The sequence below is a fragment of the Schistocerca americana genome, chromosome X (genome assembly GCF_021461395.2).
Source record: "Schistocerca americana isolate TAMUIC-IGC-003095 chromosome X, iqSchAmer2.1, whole genome shotgun sequence".
Taxonomy (NCBI): domain Eukaryota; kingdom Metazoa; phylum Arthropoda; class Insecta; order Orthoptera; family Acrididae; genus Schistocerca; species Schistocerca americana.
This window is the reverse complement of record NC_060130.1, coordinates 177374331-177387170: the sequence shown is the minus strand read 5'-3', so window position 1 is coordinate 177387170 and position 12840 is coordinate 177374331. Positions and strand designations below refer to the sequence as shown.

Here is a 12840-nt window from a genome sequence, read left to right as displayed (position 1 = left end):
TGTTGGGGCGCTCTTTTCTGACAGTGGCCCGATGTTTGAATGCATAGGAAAATGAAGTCAGGAATAGTCTTCGTGAAGGTTCCGGCCGAGCAAGTCTGACCACCACAAGGGAGGGTCACCGTATTGTGCCCCACGTACGTTGTGACTCCTTCATATCTGCGCCTGCCAGCCCAGAGCAACTAATGGACTCCTTGGAATGTTCTGTCATCCCGTACTATTAGTCGGAGACGAGCAGCAGCCGGACTATTCAATAACAGGCCCATGTGTAGGCTGACGTTAACATCATGACACAAACGGCTGCCGTTTGGGTGGAGTCCTGACGAGGAAACGTGGACTGCTGATGAATTGCACCAAAATGTGTTCAGCGACGAATCGCGTTTCTCCGCTACATCTACATCCAAACAGATACTCCGCAAGCCACCGTACGGTGCGTGGTGGAGGGTACTCTGTACAACTGTCATTTCCTTTCCTGTTCCCCTCGCAAACAGAGCGAGGGAAAAACGACTGTCTGCATGCCTTCGAATGAGCCCCAATTTCTCGTCTCTCATCTTCGTGGTATCACGTAACTAATGAGGAGGTACTGAATAGAATTGGGTAGAAGAGGAACTTGAGGCACAACGTGACTAGAAGAAGGGATCGGTTGGTAGGACATGTTGTAAGGCATCAAGGGATCACCAATTTAGTATTGGAGGGCAGCATGGAGGGTAAAAATCGTAGAGGGAGGCCATCAGACGAATACACTAAGTAGATTCAGAAGGATGTAGGACGCAGTAGGTACGTGGAGATGAATAAGGTGGCACAGGATAGAGTAGCATGGAGAGCTGCACCAAACCAGTCTCTTCACTGAAGACCACAACAACACATCTTCGTGGTCCTAACACGCACTGTATGTTGGTGGCAGTAGAATCGTTTGGCAGTCAGCTTCAAATGCCGGTTCTCTACATTTTCTCAATAGTGTTTCTCCAAAAAAAAGTCGCCTTCCCTCCAGGGATTCCCATTTTAGTTCCCGAAGCATCTCTGTAACACGTGTTGTTCGAACCTACCGCTAATAAATCTGGCAGCCTGCCTCTGAATTGCTTCGATGTATTCCTTCAATTCGACCTCGTACGAATCCCAAACACTCGAGCAGTACTCAAGAATAGGTCGCACCAGCGTCCTATATACAGTCTCCTTTACAGGTGAACCACTCAAAATTCTCCCAATAAACCGAAGTCGACCATTCACCTTCCCTACCACACTTCTCACATGCTCGATCCACCACATATCGTTTTGTAACGTTACACCCAGATATTTAAACGACTTGACTGTGTCAAGCAGGAAACTAGTAATACTGTATTCGAACATTACAGGTTTGATCTTACTACTCATCCGCATTCATTTATATTTTTCCACATTTAGGGCTAGCTACCATTCGTCACACCAACTAGAAATTTTGTTGAAGTCGTCTTGTATCTTCGTACAGTCACTCAACTTCGACAAGCCGGCCGGTGTGGCCGTGCGGTTCTAGGCGCTTCAGTCTGGAACCGCGTGACCGCTCCGGCCGCAGGTTCGAATGCTGCCTCGGGCATGGATGTGTGTGATGTCCTTAGGTTAGTTAGGTTTATGTATTTCTAAGTTCTAGGGGACTGATGACCACAGCAGTTAAGTCCCATAGTGCTCAGAGCCATTTGAACCATTTTCTCAACTTCGACACATTACCGTACACCAAGGCATCATCAGCAAACAACCGCAGATTGCTGCCCACCCTGTCCTCCAAATCATTTATGTATATAGAGAACAACAGCAGTCCTACCGCACTTCCCTGGGGCATTCCTGATGATACTCTTTTTCTCCGATGAACGCTCGCTGTCGAGGACAATGTGGTGTCACCGCCAGACACCACACTTGATAGGTGGTAGCTTAAATCGGCCGCGGTCCATTTAGTACATGTCGGACCCGCGTGTCGCCACTGTGTGATCGCAGACCTAGCGCCACCACAAGGCAGGTCTCGAGATACGATAGAGCACTCGCCCCAGTTGTACGGACGACATTGCTAGCGACAATACGGACGAAGCCTTCCTCTCATTTGCCGAGAGTCAGTTAGAATAGCCTTCTGCTAAGTCCATGGCTACGACCTAGCAAGGCGCCAATTGTAACAGTGCATGTATCTTACGAGTCTCATTTGTATAGCCAAGAGAGATGTATCACAAGGAATAAATAAAGTTAAGTATATTCCAAAGCTACGTGTTTTCTTGATAGCAGTCATAACGTATCTTGTTCCAGACTTGACGCCAGTCGGCGTGTGTGTACGCGTGCCTTTCTTTCGGCTACTTCAGTGTGGCGTAACAGTCTTGTTACGTCACAACAGACAACATACTGGGTTCTATTATTTAAGAAGTCTCGAGCCACTCACATGTCTGTGAACTAATTCCATATTCTCATACCTTCATTAACAGCCTGCAATGGGGCACCGTGTCAAATATTTGCCGGAAATCTAGAAATATGGAATGTACCTGTTGCCCTTTATCCATAGTGCTCAGCATATCACGTGAGAAAAGGGCAAGTTCAGTTTAACTCGACCGATCCTTTCTTTCTACAACCATGCTGATTCGTGGACATAAGCTCCTCAGTCTCAAGAAAATTGATTATATGCGAACTGAGAATATGTTCAAAGAGTCTGCAGCAAACAGAATTTAAGTATATTTGTCTGTAATTTTACGAGTGCGTACCTTTACCTTTCTTACCTGCTGTGGTCACCTGCGCATATCACAGCATATTCTTCCTGTCGTTTAAATTTCGCGTCTGTAGCACGTCATCTTCATGGTGTAGCAATTTTAATGGCCAGTAGTGTACATAGACATATTGACGAAAAAAATATCGAAGTACCGGCCTATAGAAGTACTGGCTGCATACTGTAAATATACTGCCAGTATTAGAGCCGTATATTTAAGTATTACTGGCAGCATGCTTATCCCCTTAGAGCAAGAACTGAAAGGAAAACGATGCACCCTCACGTTTGGCGACAACTATTTTGCTAGCAATGGTAACTGCATGTAAGCGGCACAGTAAAAGATGTCCGACGGGTCCGTCGTTTAGTTTCATCGAACATCGGATTTGTTCGGAACTCTTCATGTTGACTTCCCTGTTTTACCATTTCTGCCAACACCAGCGACCTAGCACCCGTAGTGTCAAAATTGTGTGGTGAAGTTAAACATTGCAGTTTCTGTCGGTAGCGGCGAGCGCCGATATTCACATTTCACCTCGCACGTCTCCACCCACTGCAAAGACTAATCCTGTCATTTAGATTTTTGTTCATCATTTTCAGCAACTGTTTTTTAAGAATGCCGATGTGAAGAAATAGCACACCAGTTGCGTTAAAAATTGTATTTTAACGCCACTGGTGTGGTATTTCTACTTGTTTACATCAGGAATCTTGTTATTCCATTCACACTTCCACCCTCCACACCACCCCCAGTGCAATCGTATTTTTTTGTGTCACCTATACTTACGAGGGTCACTCCAAAAGAAATGCACACTATAAATCCATCTTTTATTCTACATGTTTGAAAGATTTACAGTGTGTAGATACATCCTTTAGGAACAATATTTTCATTTATCCACATAATGTCCATCTCTCTCAACTGCCTTACGCCACCTTGGAACCAGCGCCTGTATACCCGCACGGTAAAATTCTGGACCAACCCGTTAGAACCACTGTTTGGAAGCGTTCACAAGGGAGTCGTCATCTTCAAACCTTGTTCCACGAAGAGAGTCTCCCAAAGAGACGATAGTCACATGGAGCCAGGTCAGGACTGTAAGGCGGGTGTTTCAGTGTTGTCCATCCGAGTTTTGTGATCGCTTCCGTGGTTTTTTGACTGACATGTGGCCGTGCATTGTCGTGCAACAGCAAAACATCCTGCTATTGCCGAGATGGTCGAACACGACTCAGTCGAGCTTGTAGTTTCTTCAGTGTCGTCACATATACATCAGAGTTTATGGTGGTTCCACTTGGCATGATGTCCACAAGCAAGAGTCCTTCGGAATCGAAAAACACCGTAGCCATAACTTTTCCAGAAGAAGGTGTGGTTTTGAATTTTTTTTTTTTTTTGGGCGAATTTGCATGATGCCACTTCATTGATTGCCTCTTCGTCTCTGGTGAAAATAGATGGAGCCATTTGCCGGGCGAAGTGGCCGTGCGGTTAAAGGCGCTGCAGTCTGGAACCGCAATACCGCTACGGTCGCAGGTTCGAATCCTGCCTCGGGCATGGATGTTTGTGATGTCCTTAGGTTAGTTCGGTTTAACTAGTTCTAAGTTCTAGGGGACTAATGACCTCAGCAGTTGAGTCCCATAGTGCTCAGAGCCATTAGATGGAGCCATGGTTCATCATTTGTCACAATTCTTCCAAGAAATTCATCTCCACCATTCTCGTACTGTTCCAAAAGTTCGCTGCATACCGTTTTTCTTGTTTCTTTGTGAGCCACTGTCAGCATCCTGGGAACCCACCTGGCACAAACCTTTTTTAACGCTAACAGTTCCAGTATTCCGAAAACATTTCCTTTCCCTATCCCAACGTAGAGTGACAATTCGTTCACTGTGATGCGTCTGTCAGCAGTCAACAATTCGTTAACTCTCTGCACATTGTATGGAGTGTGTGCAGTACGAGGCCTGCCGCTGCGAGGACAATCCTCAATATTGCCGTGCCCACTTTCATCACGTACGCTGCTTGCCCACCGACTAACTGTACTGCGATCGACAGCAGCATCTCCATACACCTTTTTCAATCTCTTGTGGATGTTTCCCACTGTCTCGTTTTCACAGCAAAGGAATTCTACGACAGCACGTTGCTTCTGACGAACGTGAAGTGTAGCAGCCATGTTGGAGACATGCTGTGATGGCGCCACTCACGGGAACAGGTTGAACTAAGTTTGAAAACAAACGGGAAGGATGTATCTACACACTGTTAAGACTTTCACACATGCAGAATGGAAACTGTATTTTTACGAAAATAGTGTGCATTTTTTTTTTTTAGTGACCCTCGTACTTCAAACATTCAGACAGTCAAAGAGAAAAACTGGAAGTGATTAAAGCTCAAAAATTAGTAAGGAAAATTATCTTACACTCTAATTTCTAAAATCTACCAAAAATTGCGAAAAATACGTAATATAACATAAAAATATTTGCAATCAACCCTGCCGTTTTAATATCGAATGTCGTTGAAAAAAGATCGCCGATAGCAATCGACGTCTTTCAGAGAAATGTTGTGTCGATACATCGATATATTCTCAACGGGCATGCTTACCGGTCGGCCGTAGAGCGTTTGAGGCTGCGGCGGCTGCTGCTGCAGGGGGCGGCTGGCTGGGACGGCGAAGCTGTGCGCAGGTCGCGGCCTCGGCGGCCACAGCCCGTGCTGGCGGCCGAAGCCCTTGAACGGCGGCCGGATGATGTACGTGGAGTCGACCGTCTCCGGGTGCGTGGCATGCAGCCGGCCCTCCGGCGCCGTGTATCGTCCGTCGTCCGTCAGCGTCACCTTCACCTGACCCACACACACACACATTCTTAACACCCTGCCCCAGCACATTCACCTGTTAAACAATTTTTCCCCACAGCCTGACGTTATCGCCATACATCGTGTCTCTGTAGTTGCAAGTCCCTCCTATCGCCACAGCGCACAGTGGGCCATAATCTTGAAAACGTGGCCAAAAAGTGGAAAAAAAGGTTTCTAGATGGGAATTCTGGACTGTCAGGTTGGCTACAGTAATGTTGGGACTGCTGAATGCCAATTGTGCGGACGATCAGCTGTTCATTTCATCCGTTATATTTCAGGTAAACGCGGCAATTCATTGTTAGTGGTGCGTGCGACCTACCAGGATACAAAATAGTCTTGTCGATAAAGACAAGTATTTGTGTTCTGTGTAAGTGTAACGAATATTTTCAATATGAAAGGCGTTCCACGAGGTATATACTAACTAAGAAACGTTTATATCATTATTAAATCATTAATTATACATGTTTCTTTAACTTTATACCGGAAAATGCATGAAACAATTGCCAAATGTGCTTAAAAAATACAGCTAATTTACGAATTCCACGACGTTCCGCTTTCTTTTGCACTATGTCCGCAAGTACCAGGTGATCAAAAAGTCAGTATAAATTAGGAAGCTTAATAAACCACGGAATAATGTAGATAGAGAGGTAAAAATTGACACACATGCTTGGAATGACATGGGGTTTTATTAGAACAAAACAAAAAGTTCACAAAATGTCCGACAGATGGCGTCGTTTGGTGATGATCGTGTGCTCAGATGCCACTTTCGTCATCCTTGGCCTCCCAGGTCCCCAGACCTCAGTCCGTACGATTATTGGCTTTGGGGTTACCTGAAGTCGCAAGTGTATCGTGATCGACCGACATATCTCGGGATGCTGAAAGACAACATCCGACGCCAATGCCTCACCATAACTCCAGACATGCTTTACAGTGCTGTTCACAACATTATTCCTCGACTACAGCTATTGTTGAGGAATGATGGTGGACATATTGAGCATTTCCTGTAGAGAACATCATCTTTGCTTTGTCGTACTTTGTTATACTAATTATTGCTATTCTGATCAGTTGAAGCGCCACCTGTTGGACATTTTTTGAACTTTTGTATTTTTTTATTTATATTTTGGTTCTAATAAAACCCCATGTCATTCCAAGCATGTGTGTCAATTTGCCTCTCTCTATCTGCATTATTCCGTGATTTATTCAGTTTTCAAATTTAAACTGACTTTTTGATCACCCGGTAGATATGGAGTCCGAAATCTAACATGCAGTGTGTGGTATGTGCACTATCATTTTTTCCGCTCTTTGTTTCTTTCTGTCTACTTGTGTCCAATCGTTTTGCTCAGTTTAGTTATCAATCTTAGGTTGTTGTAACACTTTTGGTTGTGTGACCATTGTCCGCATCAAATATATGAAGTAGCAACAATAAGTATTTTGACAAACACCTTTTCATAATAAAGACAAATTATTCAAATGGCTCTAAGCACTATGGGACTTAACATCTGAGGTCATCACTCCCCTAGAACTTCGAACTACTTACACCTAATTAACCAAAGGACATCACACACACCCATGCCCGAGGCAGGATTCGAACCTGCGACCGTAGCAGCAGAGCGGTTCCGGACTGAAGCGCCTAGAACCGCTCGGTCACAGCTGCCGACCAAATTATTCAAACGAAAATCTTTATAACTGTTGTGTCACTCGATTAACAGAGCTAACTGCGCTATTATAACAAATAACAGTGCGTTCCATAACTGGCAATAACACAGACAGTTTTACAAAATCATTGTAGTTTGACAAAATTCATGTTACAGCTTCAAAGAATTGTGGAACGCGAATCAGTGTACATAATCGTTAGTACTTGCTTGCACAACCTTTCGCCTTAATTACAGCCACATAGTGTAGGGGAAGGAGTCAATTAGGGCAGCCAAACGATGCTGGGGGATTTTCTGTCATTCTTTAACCAAAGATTACAATAATTGGTCGCGACTGGAGAATTTTCGTTGCCTCAAGGATTCGATCGAGTCCCTCCGACAGGCGTTCGATCGGATTCAGAACTGAGCTGTGCCTAGACCACTTCAGCATCTTTACTCGCATCCTTATCAAGAAGTCTCTAACATGAGGTGTGCTTAGGATCATTGTCGTGCTTAAATTTCCAGTTTCGTCCCATTTTATCTTTGGCGTGAGGCAGCACGTGCGTTTTAGAAATTTCACAATATTTGAAACGATCCATAGGGCCTTCAGTAGGCACTAGAGGGCAGACACCTGAACGGGAGAAGAAATGGTTCAAATGGCTGAGCACTATGGGACTTAACTTCTCAGGTCATCATTCCCCTAGGGCCTAGATATTAGAACTACTTAAACCTAACTAACCTACGGACATCACACACATTCATGCCCGAGGCAGGATTCGAACCTGCGATCGTAGCGGTCGCGCGGTTCCAAACTGTAGCGCCTAGAACCGCTTGGCCACTCCGGCCGGCACGGGAGAAGATTCCCAACACCATGGATAAGAGCGTTTGCTGGCATCGGACATCGTTCCTTGCATGATCGGTACCTGAAGACTCGTACCTGAAGATAAACAAATTAAACTTACTTTCACCGCTCCAGAGCACACGCTACCACTGTTGAGGTGTCCAGTCCATATGCAAATTCAAGCAGGGCTCTCCACCTGTTTGCCGATATTAATGGCTTTTTGCTTGGGCACCGGCCATGAAGATTAGAACCTCCGAGGATCTGTTTTACGGTACTGTTCGATATTTCCATGTTGTGGAATTTACTCAGCTCTCTGTTTATGTCAACAGCAGGCTTATTTGGGTCGCCCTTTGACATCCTCCTTATGAGTGATTTTACTGGGCCTACCCGTTCTTTGTTTGTTATCTGTGCTCCGTGTTAATCGTTTCTTCTTATTGCAAACACTCACAATATGTCTGGACAAACCAAAATCCCGAGCGACATCTGCCTGAGGCTTGCTTCGCTGTAGAGTATCGATTAGCACATTTTTTAAGTCTGCTGAGTACTCTGACCTTCGACATGTTGCAAACTGCGTCAAAACAAAAGCTAATGTAAACCAAAGGTATTCAACGTAATACTGGCGTAGGCATTTGTTTTCCGACAGTAAACCACAGTGTCAAAATACTTTTGGACCAACCAGACCAACATTGTTAGCGTTGTACTTGGTTCAAATGGCTCTGAGCACTATGGGACTTAACTTCTGAGGTCATCAGTCCCCTAGAACTTCGAACTACTTAAACCTAACTAACCTAAGGACATCACACACATCCATGCCCGAGGCAGGATTCGAACCTGCGACCGTAGCGGTCACGCGGTTCCAGACTGACGCGCCTAGAACCGCACGGCCACACCGGCCGGCGAGCGTTGTACTTGCCGCCACTGCACTGAATCGATGCATGTGTTTATATGGACGCGTGCCGCTGCACAGTGAGTCGGGACGTGCTGGCTAGGCAGGGAAGCGCAAGACGTACACCCCAGCGGCGAAGACGTGTGTCAAAATGCTTATTGTGGCTACTGTAAATATTCGATTTAAAACTTGAAACACGTTTTTCTTGCTGTACTATGTTTGTTTACGTTTGGGGCTCGTTTCACCTCTGATTTTCAGGGCACCTTCAAAGAGTATTTTCTGAAAGATACAGTTTCAAACAGCTCATACAATAATTTTACGTGAATAAAATCTAACAGTTACTCGTCCGTCTTTTCAAAATAAATGTTTACTCTCATCTTTTTGTCGGTTAAAGGCACCATTTGCTTTACACTTATGAAAAATCGGCACATATTCACGGAGCGGCCGCACGGGGTAGCCGTGCGGTCTCAGGCGTCTCGTCACGGTTCGCGCGGCTGCCCCCCTCCCCGGCGGAGGTTCGAGTCCTCCCTCGGGCATGGCTGTGTGTGTTGTCCTCAATGTAAGCCTAGGGACCGATGACCTTAGTAGTTTGGTGCCATAGTCGTTACCACAAATTTCTAAATTTCCATTTTCACGGAGAGATGTTTCGGTTTCATAGTCTTCATATTCTCTATATTGTAAGTTAAGTGATGTGAAACAGTTTGCTCCTGCTCTGGCGAGAATATCCGATTCATCTTACGAGAACTGTGAACGACTTTTTGTAACACTGTTCGTACACTAGCTGCCACTTGTTACAAAGAGCATTACGAAAAAATCGTTCACAGTTCACCGGATGAAAGGAAACACTGATTTTGGCTAGACGGGCTGATAGCTGTAACATTTAATTCATGTAAAAATTATGGTGTAACCCAAAACTGTATTTTCCACAAGAAGAACGCTGAAAATGGATTTAGCACAGTGTGTGTCAAACCTTCTGAGTCAGACTGAAACAGGTCCACAACGGATGGTTTTGAGTTAGGGAACCAATTGTCGAAAATTCATATTTATTGTGTTACTGACATAAAAGTGCTTAACAGCAACGTAATTCATAGCAGTTGTTCATAGCAACGACCACCAATCTCAACGCTTGTACACCACTGGCCATTAAAATTGCTACAGCACGAAGATGACGTACTACAGACGCGAAATTTAACCGACAGGAAGAAGATGTTGTGATATGCAAATGATGAGCTTTTCAGAGCATTCACACAGGGTTGGCGCCGGTCGCGACACCTACAACGTGCTGACATGAGGAAAGTTTCCAACCCATTTCTCATACACAAACAGCAGTCGACCGGCGTTGCCTGGTCAAACGTTGTTGTGATGCCTCGTATAGGGAGGGGAAATGCGTACCATCATGTTTCCGACTTTGATAAAGATCGGAGTGTAGCCTATCGCGATTGCGGTTTATCGTATCGCGACATTGCTGCTCTCGTTGGTCGAGACCCAATGACTGTTAGCAGAATATTGAATCGGTGGGTTCAGAAGGGTAATACGGAACGCCGTGCTGGATCCCAACGGCCTCGTATCTGTAACGGATCGGTCAGCCACGTCTAGATCCCTGAGTCAACAGATGGAGACGTTTGCAAGTCAACAACAATCTGCACAAACAGTTCGACGACGTTTGCAGCAGTATGGACTATCAGCTACCGTGGCTGTGGTTTCCCTTGACGCTGCATCACAGACAGGAGCGCCTCCGATGGTGTACTCAACAGCGAACTTCGGTGCACGAATGACAAAACGTCATTTTTTCGGATGAATCCAGGCTCTGTTTACAACCGCATTATGGTCGCATCCGTGTTTGGCGACATCGCGGTGAAAGCACATGGGAAGCGTGTATTCGTCATCGCCATACTGGCGTATCACCTGGCGTGATGGTGTTGAGTGCCATTGGTTACACCCCTCGGTCACCTCTTGTTCGCATTGACGGCACTTTGAACAGTGGACGTTGCATTTCAGATGTGTTACGACCCGTGGCTGTACCCTTCATTCGATCCCTCCGAAACCCCGATCCCTCCGAAACCCTACATTTCAGCAGGATAATGCACGACCGCATGTTGCAGGTCCTGTACAGGCCTTTGTGGATACAGGAAATGTTCGACTGCTGCCCTGGCCAGCCCATTCTCCAGATCTCTCACCAACTGAAAACGTCTGGTCAATGATGGCCAAGGAAGTGGCTCGTCACAATACGCCAGTCACTAGTCTTGATGAACTGTCGTATCGTGTTTAAGCTGCATGGGCAGCTGTACCTGTACACGCCATCCAAGCTCTGTTTGATTCAATGCCCAGGCGTATCAAGGCCGTTACTACGGCGAGAGGTGGTTGTTCTGGGTACTGATTTCTCAGGATCTATGCACCCAAATTGCGTGAAAATGTAATCACATGTCAGTTCTAGTATAATATATTTGTCCAATGAATATCCGTTTATCATCTGCGTTTTTTCTTGGTGTAGCAATTTTAATGGCTAGTAGTTTATTTCTACTGCGCACGCAGTTCTGCGGCATTCTCGCAAAGATCCCGGGTTTCTGTTGCACACTGGAACAGGCAACGGGTTATAAACAGCGTTGTCCTCTGATCACCAAACTGACATACTCTATACACCATTGCTTATAGCACGTGTGTCATGTGACGACCGCATGAATCGCACCGGCGCATTGAACTGTGCCGTACGCACACGACTATCCGTGGTATCACTTGTCCAGTGCATCAGACAGCTTGTGATGTGTCCACAGTGAGGTGTCACTACGTACTAGAGATAGGCAAACTAGTTCATCCTTAGGAACTAGTTCACTGCTGATCGTTCTTTTTTGGGAACCGTTCGTTTTTACTCGTTCTCCGTTCATTTGTGCTTGGTATATGGTCCTTATGAAAAACTGAAAACCTGTAGTGTAGGTGACTGAAGGATGGAGGGCACCAAGAGGGGGCACTTGCCTCCCCCGTGGAGTATAGAGTTTTTATTCATTACATAATTCTTACACACTTTTAGAAGTAATTTCTGTCATTCTGCAGAACCTCTCGTTTAGCCAACCGTAGCCTTGTGTGACTGTTCGCTGGGAAATAATATAGGGTGGCGCACGGAAAACCGGCCCCGAGTACAGACTGGTCGCCAATTACGGACGATGTGTTGCCCGTTACGAGCATATACAACAAACAGACAAACATTTAATAATTAGGCAGTGAAGACATAGCAAGCTAATGCAAGCAACAAATGCGAAACAGTCGATGACGATGTATAGAGGCCTCACGCGACGCGTATGGGCTATACCTCATGTAGTCTTGTAAACCTTGGTGGCTGTTTCCCAACTTAATAGACCACAAGTGTCTTGTATAAAATTCTTCGTTTCGACTTTCACTACATAGCTATACTACGTTGTAAACAATAATCGTTTAGACCCTATACATACTTCACGTTGTCTCTGAGTTCGTAGGCAAAGTAGAGACTTTATGGATGTAATGGATGTAATGTTTTGTATATGAAAGATACACGAAAATCTTTTTATATGAATTTTCTTACACTACAAAGTAAGCAAATTATTGAAAGTTAGCTGCTATATCAAGTCGATGAAACCAAAAAATATATGAATAACAAAAAAACTTGCCTTGTTATGAGTATGTCTTCTGCTGTTCATCGATATAATGAAGTGAGCTGATATGCCTTTTTGTTACCTGAAAAGACGTATCTATTACATACAAAGTAATTTTTATGTAATTTACGTTACTATAAAAGACTTTTTGATTACCGGTCGTGAACGCTGAATAACCAGAACCAAGTGCAAGAACAGTTTGGAACACGTGTATAATAGGCGAGCACAGTGAACGAAACGAACAACTGGATACTGAAGTAACTAAAAGCAGTCGGCAGTGGAAATGAGACAGGTGGTCATGCGAAGAACGACGAGTGCGGCCGAGGGAGACGGA

The 12840-nt window shown here is 45.1% G+C and overlaps 1 protein-coding gene across 1 annotated transcript in view; it reads right to left on the bottom strand.

The window, feature by feature from the left end:
* The window catches only part of LOC124555893, a 354617-nt gene that overhangs the window by 109039 nt on the left and 232738 nt on the right, over positions 1-12840 (bottom strand). The window contains exon 3 of the mRNA XM_047129952.1: positions 5280-5513. Within this exon, the coding sequence (XP_046985908.1) occupies positions 5280-5513 (234 nt within the window). The remainder of the gene's footprint in view (positions 1-5279; positions 5514-12840) is intronic.